The sequence below is a fragment of the Mustela nigripes genome, chromosome 4 (assembly GCF_022355385.1).
Source record: "Mustela nigripes isolate SB6536 chromosome 4, MUSNIG.SB6536, whole genome shotgun sequence".
In the NCBI taxonomy this organism is placed as follows: domain Eukaryota; kingdom Metazoa; phylum Chordata; class Mammalia; order Carnivora; family Mustelidae; genus Mustela; species Mustela nigripes.
In genome coordinates, this window is record NC_081560.1 from 137,841,501 (window position 1) to 137,856,923 (window position 15,423).

General features: G+C 56.6%; 1 protein-coding gene across 1 annotated transcript in view; it reads left to right on the plus strand.

Moving 5' to 3' along the window:
- Positions 1-15,423, plus strand: part of CDH23 (cadherin related 23) — a 394,117-nt gene that overhangs the window by 281,486 nt on the left and 97,208 nt on the right. The window contains exons 22-27 of the mRNA XM_059397665.1: positions 5,048-5,237; positions 5,579-5,724; positions 7,997-8,216; positions 9,641-9,793; positions 11,779-11,892; positions 14,735-14,883. Of these exons, the coding sequence (XP_059253648.1) occupies positions 5,048-5,237; positions 5,579-5,724; positions 7,997-8,216; positions 9,641-9,793; positions 11,779-11,892; positions 14,735-14,883 (972 nt within the window). The remainder of the gene's footprint in view (positions 1-5,047; positions 5,238-5,578; positions 5,725-7,996; positions 8,217-9,640; positions 9,794-11,778; positions 11,893-14,734; positions 14,884-15,423) is intronic.

Here is a 15,423-nt window from a genome sequence, read left to right on the forward strand (position 1 = left end):
CCAGGTCTGTCTGACTTGGAAAGTGCCTGGCCCAGCCCTCCATCTCCGCTGGCTCAGGGTGCCGTGGCAGGAGGCTCAGGTCCTGAGCGAGTGTGGGCGGGATGGGAGAAGGGAGGGAAAATTTCACACCAAGCTCCACAGGAAGGCTGCCTCACTATGGCGGGGCCTAGCCTCCCCATTTGGACCCCTCACCAACCACAGCCAACCGGGACAGAGTCTAGAAGGGGAGGATGTCAGCCTTGAAGGAAGCTTTTTGTCCTCCTTTCCCTATCTGAATGACTCTCTGCTGGTGGTTGGGCCCCCCTTCCAGAGATTCCAATAGGGCCTGGGTCAGGGATCTGGAATCGGGTTTTTTGCAGGCCCCGTGGGAGGGTTCTTTGAAGCAAGGGGCCGAGTGTGGAAATCACTACCTTAGGCCAGTTCCTTAGCCCTCTCTGGGGCTTGAGATGGTGGGGGTGCTCTCTGCTGCCATCTCGTGGGCACTTGGGCTCTAGCCAACAACTCCAGTCTGGGACCCCAAAAGGGCTTACCTTGGAACACCTCTCTGGTCATCTCCTACCTTTGCTTTATGTCTCTGCAAAAATCCTTCCGAGGGACCTGAGGGGCAGGTGAGACAGGTGTCCCTGGGAGAAAGTGGCTGCGTGGGCCACCAGCCCGGAGAGGCCATTTTTGAAGAAGCCACCTGCCAAAGGGGTTTGCTGGACTGGGACTGCGCTTGGCTTGGGCATTTTCCAGGACCTGGTCCCCATGACCCTCTCGAGGTCTCCAGCCTTCCTCACAGCTTTCTGAGCCATTAGCAGGTTGGGACAATGGGCTGGAGGCCCGCTACCCGGGGCCGTGTCACTCTCCAGCAAACTCAGCAGACCTTCTTTGGACACCTGCCGTGTGCCAGGCCCCATGTTCGCCAAGCTCGGAAGTAGAGAGAGCAGCAAGGCTCCCCTCCATTTCCAGGGAGTTTCCTGTTACCTTCCTGCTGGAACCCACCACTGGTTCCCATCTCACCCTGTGTTAAAGCCGTAGTTCTTACCAAGCGGACCTGCCCCCGCTTTACCTCTGGGGAGATGGACGTGTGAACCCACCACTCAGTAAGGGCTTAGCATGGCCATTCCTCCCCTGGGGTGGGGCAGCTACAGACAGGGTGGGGACTCCCAAGTATTTGTATCTGAGACCTGAAAACAAAATGTCATGACTCAAGTTCAAACAGAAAATGACCAAGTCAAAATTAGAACCTATTACATCAAACATCTACCAAATATATTATGACGATTAAGTTTTGAAAAAATTCCATTGCATTTAAGGACAAGTTGTAGGTTAGATCTTCTAGAATTCTTAAGATTTTCAGAATTCTCTGGAATTCCCAGGTATGTGTGAATGGAGGCCAGGAAACCAGAAATCAAGAAGCCCGTACATTAGTCCAGTTTGTCGTGGCAAAATAATTTCAAAAGGAGTAGTCATAAAGTCTGGTTAAATTTTATGGTTTATAGGCATTTATATGTGGGTATGCTGTATTACTTTTGGGGACTCCATGAGGCCTTCTAAGGCCACACAGTGGCCCTGGGTGAGGTAAGAGCTATGGCTGAGATGGAGAAAGGGAGTGAGGAGGGCAGCTGACCCAGAGGTGATGTCAAGGAGGAGGTCATGTTTGCATAGGGGCTGCCCCCTCCTGACACATCGTCCCACCACTCTTCCCACACTCAGTACCCCCCACCACACACGCTGGCCTCTCAGCCTCCCAAACCCAATAAACTCTTCCTCCCCTCAGAGCCTCTGTGCAAGCCCTTCCCTCTGACCCCCACCCCTGCTTTTCTCAGGGCTGCCTCTTTCTCCTCTTCCTGCCCTAGCCTAAAATGCCACTTCCTCAGAGAAGCCCTCCCTGACCACCCTGTCTAATGGGGCTCTGTCTGCTCTCTTCACTGTTTCTTCCGGAGCTGATCCCACATCTGTGTTTTATTTGTTTATTAGGTTGCTAACTCATTCAGAGGCAGTGTAGCTTAGTGATTAAGCAGGCAGCCTCTGATCCCAGAATGTCAAGGGTCTAATCCCAACCATGTTCCTTTCCAGCTCTGTGACCTTTGGCAAGTCACCACACCTTTCTGTGCTCTGATTTTTTTTTTAAAGATTTTATTTATTTGACAGGGGTGGGGGGCGGGGAACACAAGCAGGGGGAGTGGGAGAGAAAGAAGCAGGTTCTCTGCTGAGTAGGGAGCCCGATGCAGGGCTGGATCCCAGAACCCTGGGATCATGACCTGAGCCCAAGGCAGACGCTTAATGACTGAGCCACCCAGGCACCCCTGTGCACCAACTTTCTTATCTAGAAAATGGGGCTGGTAGGGGTCCCCACGTGATAGAGTTGTAGTCCCTACTTAATGAGCCACACAGTGAGTGGTAAATTCATGGTAGCTGTTGTCACCACGCCTCCCGTGCTGGAATCCTATCCATCTTGTCTGCTGTTGAACCCCAGTGCCTAGCACGGTGCCAGGTGCATTGTAAGAATTCAAACATTGGCAAATGGTAGTCATTGGTGGACTTCATTCATCTTTCTTCCCCGCTTCACCTGCCCCCCAGCTCTGCCAGGTCCCGTCAGGTCTTCCTTGTCAGAGGGAGACCAGGGGTGTGCCCCACAACTCTCCCAAACGCCAGTGACTGCTGAGAGCTGTGTGCAGACAAGCGTGTGCCTGCATCCCGGGACACAGCGAGCTGTCCCGGCATGCACGTCGGCCTGCACCCGCCCCGGCGTGAGCTTGCAGCTTGGCCCTTTTCCCTTTGCAAGCGAGGTTTTGGCCCAGCCCTCCCTCGGGGCTCCCACAGGCTCCTTCAAGGACCTGGCTGATGGGCATTGATTTAGAGCCTTTCAAAGCCCTCCAGCAAAATAAGAGAGGGGTGAGGGAGAAAATTATTCCCCGTCAGGCCAGGAGAAAAACGACAGTGTGACACGGGAAATGAAGAGGGAAAGTGGTGAGACTCTACGCAGTTGCCTGGCGGGGAGCCTGCAGGAGGCTAGCCGCAGTCGGCCCCCCTCTCCTGTGCCTCCTCCCAACCAGGGAGTGAGCTGAGAGGCAGAAGCCAGGGCCCAGCCCCCACTTAGGGCCCCTTGGAAGCAGCTACCCAGGCACCCTGGGGCACTCACCCCAGGGGCAGCGAGAGATAAGGAGAAGCCCCCCACTCTCCACCATGTAAAATTATCTCTGCACATTCAACAACAAGCTGCTAGCCTTGAACAGGTCATTTAATTGCTCTCTGCCTCAGTTTCCCCATCTGGAAAAACTGGACTAAAAACCTTCCTCCTCTAGAGAGAAGCATAGTAGAAATACAAGCTTTGCCGGTCTCCTTTGTCAGCGAAATGACTTGCCTGGCTGAAGTGACACCGGCATGCCTAAGGGCCCCACCTCCCGTTGTCAGCACAGGGGTCCCCTTTGCAGAGGCTGAGGAAACTACAGTGAGTGACGTACTCCACAGCACAGCGGGGGCCCCTCAGGCCTGCCCCCTGGTGCTGCCAGGTGTAGGCACTCCCCTCCCACCTCTCTGAAGCAGGAGGCCCTACAGGGCTCAGGGTTCAGCGTCAGCACGGCCCCCTCTCCCTGGCCACTCCGGACCTGGGGGCAAGGTGGAGGCCCTCGGCCAGGGCAACCCATCTCTCTGTTCTGGTCTGCTGGTCCCAGAGATACCTCCGGCTGGGGACTAAGCCAGAGGAGGGACAGATTCTGCTGCCAAAGCACAAAAGTCCCCACATCAAGTAAGATGAAGGAGCTGACAAGGCCAGGCTGTCATCACTGAGCATCCTGGAGTTAAGAATGACACTGTCCTGATGCGGCCCTGGGGACTGCGGTCACCGCCCCTCTCCCATTGATCTTGTCCCCTTCTGGTGCCACCGTGACCTCTGCCACACAGGGCAAAGGATGAGCGTGGGGGTGAGTCCTGCTGCTGTCCTGGGACCTTGGTAGACGTCCACAATGGAAGCTGGGTCAGCCTCCAGGCTGGCGCTGTATGACCTTGAGGCTGGCCTGTGTCCCCTGCTCAGTTCTGCTTCCCCCTTGGGGGAGGTAGATGCTAGGGAGGTTTTCTCCAAAGCAGGAGATTGGCAGGCATGGGGACGGGAAGAGAAGGGTTCTGGGAGTTGCCCTGGGTTAGGAGGGCACTCAGGTTGATCCCTTCACAGGGTGAGGCTTATAAGTGGGGAACCAAGTCAGGGGGCCTGGAGAGTTAAAGCTCCCCCCCTTCTCAGGCAGGGAGGCTCACCCTTTTCTCTTCTCCGGCCTCCCCCAACCCACAATAGCCCCAACTTGCTGGGACTCACCCTCTAAACCTGGTGGCCTTGTCACCCGCAGGTGGCAGGCCTCCTCTGGCTCCCTTCCCCCGCCCTGTCATTCCTGGTGTCACAGAAGACTAATTCTTTTCAAATTGCCTCACAGAAAGTCCAAAGGAAGGCAGTTCCCCAAATTCAGGGTTTCAGATTCTTCCCAAAGCTCAGCCAAATGTTCAGCCTCTTCAGCCCTTCCCAGCCTCCTGAAGAATTCCCAGTCCCCAAAGAATTCCATGATCATGGACCTACTGGGCATCCCCTGCTCCCCCAAAAACCCATGAACGTATTGCCCCACACATCTGGAAAACAGTGACACAAAGATGTGCAAGCAGCGTGGCCTGCTGACTGCTAGTGTGGGCTCTGGAGGGACACAGGCTGAGAGACCCGGGGAGCCTCGCTGAGCCTCCTGTGTGAAATGGGCATAACTGTAGATCTCCTCCTCCTAGGGCTGTCCCCACAGTACTTGTACTTGCCGAGGGCCGGGCATGCATGGGGTATGGAGAGCTTCCCGTAGATCGGTGTGTGCCAGCTGTTGCTTCTAGAAACAGAAGGCTGGGGCTTAAGTGGGGAAAGGGACTGGCCTAAGGGTAAAACTGCGTGGCCAAGGAGCTCAAGACTTCCACTGCTGACCCATCTCATGAACTTCAGAGCCCCTATGGAGCTGGGAGGGAGGGAGGGACAGGGGTGTGGGCTCAGGGACACCCTCCGCAGCTGGGCTCAGTGGAGGCTGGGCTCCCTCCCGGGCAGGTGGTGGCCGTGGACCCAGACCTGGGGGAGAACGGCACCCTGGTGTACAGCATCCAGCCGCCTAACAAGTTCTACAGCCTCAACAGCAGCACCGGCAAGATCCGTACCACCCATGTCATGCTGGATCGGGAGAACCCCGACCCTGACGAGGCGGAGCTGATGCGCAGGATAATCGTCTCTGTCACTGACTGTATGTGTCCCTTGTAGCCCCACACACCTCGGCGGGGGCCCCTGACTCTCAGGGTACTGGGGGCCTCTCCTGATGACCTGTCCTTTCTGGGTCGCAAGGCCTGGGTACAAGAGGGCCGTGTCATGATCGCTAAGAATGGGGTAACACCCTCTTGTCTGTTGTGAGCCCCAAAAGTACCCTCGGGGGGCGGAGGTGGCAGGGGGGCGTGCAAGGCCCAGGCTGCTCCCTGGAGGGACCCTGGGAGGGAGACCTCACTGAGTCTGCCTCCCTCTCCCCACTCTCCCTTTCTTCCTGTCCCTGTCTCTTTTGCACCCCTGTCTCCCTCTCCCTGGCACCCGCAGGTGGCAGGCCTCCTCTGAGAGCCACCAGCAGCGCCACAGTGTTTGTGAACCTCTTGGACCTCAACGACAATGACCCCACTTTTCAGAACCTGCCTTCCGTGGCTGAGGTGCTCGAAGGCACTCCAGCCGGGGTCTCTGTCTACCAGGTGAGTTTCTCTTTCCTGGCCTGAGCTCCTGATCTATCTCCCTCACCTCGTCTCACCCAGCCAACAGGCGGGCAGAGGAGGCCCTGGGCGCCTGGCCTCATGCTGAACACTTTGCAGGGGTGGGGCAGGGGAAGCCAGCCGAGACCATCGGACAGGTCACAGTCTGGGCCAGGCTTGGAGAGTCAGTGCTCTGAGAGAGGTAATGGAAGGCTTCCTGGAGGAGGAGGGGCTTGAGCTGGGTCTTAAAGGACAGGGGGTTTAGAGAGGTGGAGGGAAAGCACCAAGGGAGAGGACAGAATTCTGGGAAGGCAAGTCAAGCAGGTCCTGATTATGGAGGTCTGGCCCAAGGCCCTCAATATTACAAGCGGTAGCTGGTTCTAGATCATAGAGAGGGTTGATAGGTGTCACCCTGGCACCCTGCATCTACGGGCAGGCCACTCTCCCATCAGCCCCAGAGCAGCTCCACACAGTGGGGGGCAGCCTCCCCACTTGGCAGGAGGCTTCAAGAGACTTGTGGCCAAGAAGAGGTAGGGCCTAATCTTGAACCTGGCCCTCTGCCTCCTGCTCCATCACCCCCTGTCAACGAGGCCCTGAAGGGGCTCATTCTGGAAAGATGATGCATGCCTGTTTAGAAACACCAGAAGGCCCTCATGATTAAGAGCATGGGCTTTGGAGTGCACCCAGCGTGAGTGTGGATCCCAACTTCTCCCCATTTGTGTGCTGTGTGACCTAGAGCAAACAACTTAACCTCACTGGGCCTCAGTTTTCTCACCTATGAAATGGGGTTCATACTAGTACCTGCCTGGCTGTGCTGTTGGGATTCAGTCAGACACGTGTGTGCAGCAAGGTGGCCCTCGGACTGCGGAGGTTCCCTGGTGGCTGATGGGCTCATGATCTGGTGTCTGGTGTGGGGGGTTATACCTGAGACACAGCGGGATCTGATGGCAAAGGGTTAGCCTGATTCCACTCAAAGAAGACACAGTTTTTTGTCAGGATGACACAGTGAGTCACCTTGGTGATGCCCTGTGGGCCCGCTGTGCCTCAGTTTCTTCATCTGTGAGAAGAGATTAGTAGTGGTCTTCAAAGGTCCCAGGGAGCTCTCTCTCCAGCAGGACATTCTCCCAAATGCCCAGCAGGGGGAGCTACAATCTAGGGAACAGCAGCCAGTCCCTGAGGAGCCCCCTGAAGTAGGAGGGGGCAAGTGGGTGAGAGAGCCCCCCAGCCTGCTCTCCAGGGGCTTGCAGACAGTGCAGCTTCTGAGTTCACAGAGGACCTAACTAGCTCAGGCATGAAAAGATGGTTGAAGGAGCTGGAGCAGTTAGCTTGGGAACCATCCGTAGATATAGGAAGAGGGTTCTGACAAGAGCCATGCGTTCCAACTCCCCCACCCCACAACCTGGATGGATCGTGATTTCTGTTGGGATCTGTGGAAGAACTTTCTCCAGGAATTAGAGCTGTTTGCAGATAAATTAGAAGTAGTGATCCCCCCACCGTGGAAAACATTCAATTTGAGAAGACATCTTATTGTTCGGTTTGTTCAATGTGAGTTAAGCTGGATGATCTTGACATTTTTCGATCTTGAGAATCTGGACTTAATCCTGGTTATTCACATTCTCTCAAAGTATCTGAATCCTCTTCTATGAAACTTTCTATATATCAGGAGAACTGTCCTCAGGACTAGGGGTGCAGACAGCAACAGTGTAGGGATTTGGGGAATGCTTGCCTACACGTGGCCTCAAACGACGTTTTCAAAATAATACATCAGGTGACTTAAAAGTCACCCCTTTCCATCATCTTGTTGTCTAATGAAGCTGGGGAGAGCACCATTGGTCGTTTTATGTAGCAGAGCTGCACATGGTCCCAGGGCCCTTGGAGCTGTCCCCACTGCTTCCAGCCAGCTGCCAGGAAGCCTGCTGGAACATGACGCAGTTCGGAGCCCCGAGCCGCCCAGCATCCATGGGGGGTGGAGGGGAGCTTGCCAAGGAGGAGAATGGGGTTTTGAAGGGGAAAGCTATGGGGAGCTAGACTCTTGTTCTAGAAAGCGCTTTCCCCCTCCCTGCCCCCTTGATCCCCTGTGATGTGTCGGATCCCTTCAGCTCTGACATGCCGCCCTCTTAGCAGCTGGGCAGGTGCGCTGGGAACAGTGGACACACATGTTCAGGGGAGTGGGCGTGTCTGGCTAGAGCTGAGTACGGGTCAGGGGAAGGAGGGGACCTTCTCAAGACGAAGTCCTCCTGTCCCCACCCCTCCCGTGGCCCCTGCTTTCCCTCAGGTGGTGGCCGTCGACCTGGACGAAGGCCCGAACGGGCTGGTGTCGTACCGCATGCAGGTGGCCATGCCCCGCATGGACTTCCTCATCAACAGCAGCAGTGGTGTGGTGGTCACTGCTGCAGAGCTGGACCGTGAGCGCGTCGCCGAGTACCAGCTACGTGTCGTGGCCAGTGACGCAGGCACGCCCACCAAGAGCTCCACCAGCACGCTCACCATCCGAGGTGAGGGGCGAGGGTGCTGCCGACCATGTGGTAGGCGCATGGGACCCGGAGCCGCGCCGGGAGGGCTGGGGAGACCACGACCCCCCGCACTGCTGTCCCCGTCCAGGTGGACACAGGGTGCCTTGCTGATGGGGTACCTGCCTCAACCATGCTACTGGGCAGTCTTCTTTGCCTCTGCCATGTCCAAAATGCCGGCAGAGCCTTCAGTCCCCAGCCCTGGACTGGGGGCCTGGATCCACCTCCAAGGTCCCAGACTCCTCCTAGCATCTTTGATCCCAGTGAACAACAGAGACGACTTGCCCTGGGGTGGTCAGTGGGTTCCTCAGAGTTAGCTGCAGGCTGGGGAAGGTCAAGGCGAAGGCCCTTTATGATTTCTCTAACATTCTGGTCACGTCTTTAATTCTTGGAATAAAACAGGGACATTGACATGAGCTGTTGCCAAAGGGGCAGAACTAACCACAGGGAGGTAAAGTAAGTAGAGAGTGTGACAGGCGAGATGTGGCCTGTTCTCTGGCTTCTGCTGGCCCCCAGGGGCTTGGTGCGGGTGCGGGTTCACTCAGTACAAACCGACACAGCCTGAGACGTGCCAAGGCATGCTCTCATCTGTTGGTGCCACGTTTGCCTTGAGGGTTCTTGGAGCTGGTCTGGGGACCCGCTTGTGCAGCAGCGGCTGACACAGAGGTGCTCAGTGCTGTTAGAGGGGATTTTCCTCCAGGCCTCTGCAGAAGCTGGGTCCTCAGATGAGCCCATTAGTCCCCTGGTGCTAACACAACTAGGAGCCAGCATGGGGAGGTGGGAGCATTTCACCGTGAAGACTATCCCAGCAGCTGAGAAACCAAGTCTTTAAGGGAAATGAGGCTTTTTGGGGTAGGGAAATCCTCAAAGCCAGCTGTTTTCCTAGGACCCCATGACAGACTAGGGGCTGGCCTCCCCGAGACCTCAACCCTGCCGCTCACTTGTTATGTGACATGGGATAAGTGACTCAACTGCTCTGAGATCCTGTCCCTCCTCTGTGTGGTATGTCTAAGGATGCCTGCCTCATGAGGGAGTTAGGAGGGGCAATTCCGATGGTGTATGGGAAGCACTTAGCGCAAGCTCGACATGAGAAGAGCTGCGATGTCACCATCACTGTCACCGCCATCATCATCACCACTGTTGTTGTGAGGCACCTACTAGAGGGAGACCCTGGGGGTTTCTCTCCTGGCTTGAATGGCAGCGGCAGCAGCATCACCAACAGCACCAAAGCCCCCTGGCAGGGAGCAGGACCATGAGAGACCAAGGAGCCCTGGTCAGCTCTGCCCTGACCCCAGCAGGCGTGGGGACCCTCAGCTCACTACCAAGATATGTCAGCTCCCACCGCCTCCAGCGTTGGGCTCTCCGGAGCAGAAGGCAGGCCTAGCCCTGTGCGCTGACTCTGCCCACAGTGCTGGACGTGAATGATGAGACGCCCACCTTCTTCCCGGCCGTGTACAATGTCTCCGTGTCTGAGGACGTGCCACGGGAGTTCCGGGTGGTCTGGCTGAACTGTACCGACAATGACGTGGGCCTCAATGCTGAGCTCAGCTACTTCATCACAGGTGTGGCCCTGCCTCTTCCCCTTCCAGATGTGTACCCGGCCCCAGGCCCAGGGTACAGGGGGGCACAGATTGGGGAGGGGCCCCAGTCGGCTGTCCCCACCAGGCTTTAGCTCCTGCTGGAGCCTCCCAGAGGGTTTGCTCTTGGCTTTTCCCAGGGGTTCTGTAGCTGGATCCCTCTGGCCTGGCCCACCGGGAGCCTCCCGAGCCTATTCAAAGCCTGGGGACCTTACCCAGGTGCAGTCTTGAGGGAGGGAGAGCCCGTGACTCCTGGGGAGGAGCCTTGCCGCCCGACTCCGCCCCCACATCCAGGCGATAAAGCCATGACTGGAACACTGTGATCTTGTTCTTCCCTGGGAACTCTTCTCTCATGAGAATTCCCATCTGCTTAGAGACAAATGGTTTCAATCCTTCTAAATAAAATGGTTTCAGCTCACAGATACAAAGTAGAGAGCTGTGGAGAAATCCAATGAGGCCGTGTCCTGGCTCCAGAGGAGAAAGGGAGTCATGATCGATTAGTAATGTCTGTTGTGACAGTAGGCTCAGTAAGTGGTAGTAAACATGCCACGTGTTAGTCATGCCTGGATTAGAACAGTTGCCCAACAGGCTGCAGTCCCTGACACACCTGAGAGGTGCTGGGATGCTGGGGGGCCATTCTTTGACATTCCTTAGCTGTCCCTTGTCTGTATCACTGGCTGTCTTCTCTCTGCCCATGGCCTGCCTGCAGCCACGTTACCTACATTCAGTGCACAAACCAGTCTCCTGGACTCCTCTGCCCCTAGAGCAAGGGATCCCAGCTTCACAGCTGATCATTTCTTACAGCAGCCCTCAGCCTCTCCTTTGCAGATCTTTCCCTCCTTCCCCTCCTTAAAGAGGCCCAGCACCCTCCGGCCACCTCCTCACTGTCCAGTCCTCAACACTGCTCCAAGAAAGGCTTCGTTATCAAGCCCCGACTATGTGGACCAGCCGCGGTTCAACACCCAGCACTACTTGTGCCTCAGTTTCTCCACTGCCCCTAGGAACCAGATTTTGTTCCATGTGAATGGTGCTACAGACCATCCACAAGGGGTCCAGGCCTTTTACCCAAGGGCAAACCATGTAAGGAAAAGGGAGCACCTGGCAGCTCCCAGGATGCTTTCCCAGTGCCCTAAAATGGCCAGTTCCTGCTGACCTGCGGAGAGCCCTCTTAGCTGGGACTCTCAGATTTTAATTTGCTCTTTCCGCAAGGAGCTGGGTGGGGGGGGGTCCTGGTCCAAGCTGGTCCAAACCCAGTGCCGCAGCACCCTCTGCTGCCCAGAACAGCACATTGCCTGCCAGCCGGCTGGGGAGGGGTCTTCATGCTGTTCAGATGGAGTCCTTTTCTGTCCACTTTGGAGAGGAGACCCTCCCACTTCCCACCCCGGCCACCTGCCCCTACTCTTTATTCCATGGAGCCTCCAGGAATCCCCACTCAGAAAATCCAAGATAAGGGACCTGGAAAAATATCTTAGCTGCCCCCAAAGTCCTGGCCACCTATAAAAAAGCCTCAACCAGGTTAACTGCTCAGACAGCAGTTGGCAGAACGGTGAAGGACGCAGGCTCAGGAATCAGAATGCCAAGTTGGTGACTGTAACTCAGGGCAACACACGTATCTTTGCTAACAGACTGATTTCCCTCCCTGTGAAGTGGGCTGTGATAGTACAGATGAGACAAGATTCCACGTGGAGTGCCTGGTATGCAGGAGGTGCTCAATGAATGTTCAACCCTTATGATTTCGGGCATTTGGCACCCCCACCTGAACCCATGCAGGCCACACGCTCATCAGAACCCACCCCCCACCCAGCCCCAGCAGAACCCTGTCCTCAGGCAGGGCTGAGTAAGCAGCATGGCCTTTTCCTCCCTGACTACCCCTGGCATGTCCTGGCCCAGAAGCAGAGCTGGGTGCCACCACCCTTTCCCTGGCAGGAGGCCTGGCTCCTCACAGAGGCTTCATTTTCTTTGGCCCACAGGTGGAAACGTTGACGGGAAGTTCAGCGTGGGCTACCGTGATGCCATTGTGAGAACCGTAGTAAGCTTGGACCGGGAGACAACAGCGGCATACACCCTTGTCCTGGAGGCCATCGGTACGCCCCAGCCCTACCAGCACACCACACAAGCACGGGTCTGGGCAGTCTAGTGGGGTGCCCATCTACGGCCTGAAGTGTCTGACCCCAGAAGCCAGACCTGGAGCCCGAGACTGTGTACTGACATCTGTGGAGAAAGGGCAGCCAGACGTCCAGGGTATCCCTGAGCCCTGGGGTGGGCAGGAGGCTTAGCCCGCAGCACTACATGCAGGCCGTTCAGATGGTGGGGTGTAGACAGATCACGGCAACCTCAGGCCAAGCGAGGCAGAAAGGGGGAAGGGAGGAGCCCAGAGTATCTCTCGAAGGGAGGTGTTGGGGAAGGGTGTGATCGAGGAAGTCTCCTTAGAGGAAGTGACAGCAGGGAGTGTCTCTGGATTAGTTAGGAGTCTGGGTTGCGAGTTTTTTAAAATGAAATGAAGCAATTTGGGCTCACAAAACCGGTCCATAGGATGATGGAGCTTCAGGTACGACTGGATTTGGGGCCCAACTGGGGCCATGAGGCCTCGGTCTCTCTGCAGCGGCTAGCTCGGCCTCCCGTGTGTAGTTCTCATCCCCTGGCTGACTGAGTGGCCACTGGTTGCTGTATCCCTGGCCTGAATCTTTCTGGGATCAAGTGCAGCAGCAGGGAGACAGCCCTTGTCCCTTTGCTGGTCTTCCCAGCTGAGCCCCAGAGGAGCTCTGATGAATTAGTTCATCTGCCCCCGTGCCTGTCCTTGAAGCCCTCACCATGGTCAAGGGAGGAGAGATGTGCTAGTTAGACCTGAATTCCTGGCCCATCCCTAGAGTCGGGGCATGGTCAGGCCTGCTCTGAAGCCCAGGCCTCAGAGTCAGGAAGGTAGTGTTCTCAGAGGAACCTTCAGGAGCCGAGTTTGCCTTCAAGAGCAGGGTGGTGCCGCCAGACAGACACCTGCTTGTCACCACCTCAAAGGCCAAGTCGGGTTTCAGTATATCGAGAAGCAGGGAGGGCCTTCCAGGCAGAGGAACCAGCCCAGGCAGAGACCTGGCTATGGGAAAGAGCTGCGTGTGCACACATGTGTGGCAGCAGCTGGCTCGTGGTGTGATGTACACAGGGAAGAAGGCCACACTCAGGTAGGGCCGGCTTGTAGAGGCCCAAACATTGGGCCAGCAATTTGGTCTCTGGTCTCCAGGCAGTAGGGAGCCCCTGAGGGCTCTGGATGGAAAGAAGCGTTTGATGAGGCCTGTGTCCCCCCTTGTAGGAGCACCCCGTTGGACATCCGCAGTGAGCTGCAAGTGAGAAGGAATGAGTGGCTCCCCCTTTCCAGCCAGCAGCCCCTCCCCAGGCCACCCCGTACCCAGAAGCATCCACCCGCTGCCTTGCTCTCCTCCCTGCCTCTTGAGACCCCGCGTTCCTGCTGTATCAGGCACTGCCCGGCAGGAAGCGGAGGCTGGGGATCAGACCTCTGATGGGGCCTGCCAGCTCATGCTGTCCCCAGCCGGCGAAGTAAATAGGATAGGACCTCCAGGGCAGTGGGAGGCTGGGCTTGGAGAGGAACTTAGGAGGGCAAGATCGCCTAAACCGGGAGATGCAACTGTGCCCCCAGCATGTGGTCAGCTGGCCTGGGAAGGATGGAGTTATCCCTCATCCTCAGCCAGAGCCAGCTACGTGTCCCCCTCCCTGGGGTGACCATCCTTGCCCGGACACGGAGCCCAGGGCACACGCTCCTCGCTCCAGGGAGGACAACCTGACAGCCGCCCCTGGGGCTGAGTCATGTCCCCAGCCTGAGGAGGGTCCCGTAGGGAACCGAAGGGGCAGAACCCCTGGACACCTAAGGCTTAGAAATCAGAAACCTTAGTGCCCGGGACCCAGAGACCCAATCCTCTACAGGCATGTTTGATCCCGTCCTGTAGGCATGTTTAACCCACCTCTCGTTCCATACAGAATGACAGCTGGTCGGGAACATTTAAAAATCAGATTTTATGCAGAAGCCCAGATGTCCGGTTTCTCTGGAGAAATTGGAAGATCTCGTGTCACTGGGTCCACCCTCGGCCTCGGTCCTCCACAGTGGACTGGAAGAGAGCCGAGCTGCCCGTCGAGGCGGGCCCTCCGTGTGTGTGCCCCCACAGGTCTTGCCCACCTGGCCCCCTGAGAGCTGTTGGCCTGTGATCCCCATACCTGTGCCTGTCTCCTTGGGCTGCTCTAACAAATTACCATAAACTGGGTAGCTTAGGAGAGTAGAGATCTATTTCCTCAGGGCTCTGGAGGCCAGAAGTTCAAAATCAAGTTTCAGCAGGGCTGCATCCCCCTCTCAAGGCTCTAGGAGGAAACCCTTTCTTAACTCCTTCAGCTTCTGGTGGCTCTAAGTCCTCCTGGGCTTGCAGCTGCAAGAATCCAATCCATGCCTCTGATTTAATGTGACCTTGTCTCCAAATCAAAGCTCCCTCTGCCTTCTTTCCCTTGAGGACCCTTGTCCCTGGGTCTGTGGCCCACCCAGCCAGTCCGGGATATCTCAGCTCCAAATTCTTAACTTCTTGCATCTTCAAAGACAGTTTTTCCTGGTGAGTTTGCACTCACAAGTGATCCGGGACCTGACGTGGGTCTCTTTTCTAGGAGCTGCCATGGAACCCCTTTGTGCCTCAGTTCCCTTCTCTGTAAAATGGGGCTGATGGTAACAGCGTCTACTTCCCACGCTTCTTACAAGGGTGGAATGAGCTAGAATAGCACATGGGAGAGGTTAATCATCGTTAGTCTTATCCTCTATTTATTAAAAGGAAAGAGCCACCCCTTACAAAGGCCAGGGCAGGTGGGATGCACGGGACACATGCCCAGGGAGTTTGCCCACCAGGCAGCTGCTAACAACCCATCCACCTTCTACTCCCACAGACAATGGCCCCGTAGGTAAGCGGCGCACGGGGACGGCCACCGTGTTCGTCACCATCCTGGACGTGAATGACAACCGGCCCATCTTTCTACAGAGCAGCTATGAGGCCAGCATCCCAGAGGACATCCCTGAAGGACACAGCATCGTGCAGGCAGGTGGCCATGGCCCCCTGGGGGCAGCTGGTGGGCTGGGGGCACGCAGGGCTGCGCACACGCTCGGTGGCATTGTGGCCCTGCCATGTGAAGGGATGGAAATGGGAGGGTCCAGCGGCTGCCCCGGAAGTAGCCAGGCACCCTCCTCCCTCTCGGGGAGACCAGGCTTTTAGTTTCTGTGGCCTACGACAGTACCCTGGCTCCCCCCAAAACAGAAGGAAGACCTTGACTCCCGCCTTTCCCCCAAACCCCCTCCTCTTCCCCCATGCCACCCAGAGGGCCTTTCAGAAAAGCAAGGGGATGGAGCTGTCAGTCACATTTTCCCAGCAAGGAGGTGAGGGGAAACAGCCAGGGCCCAGCTAGGCCCAGAACAGAGAGGCTTTCATGAGGCCCTTGGCCAAAGCTCCCCTCTGGGGAAGTAAACAAGCACAAGAAGAAAGAGCTCCTTTGCCCAGGGAGCTAGAGTAACAGCTCTGAGGCTCTGAGGGAGAAAGGGGGAGGATCAGAAAGTGGGGCTCGGGTGCCCTCCCCCAGCTTGC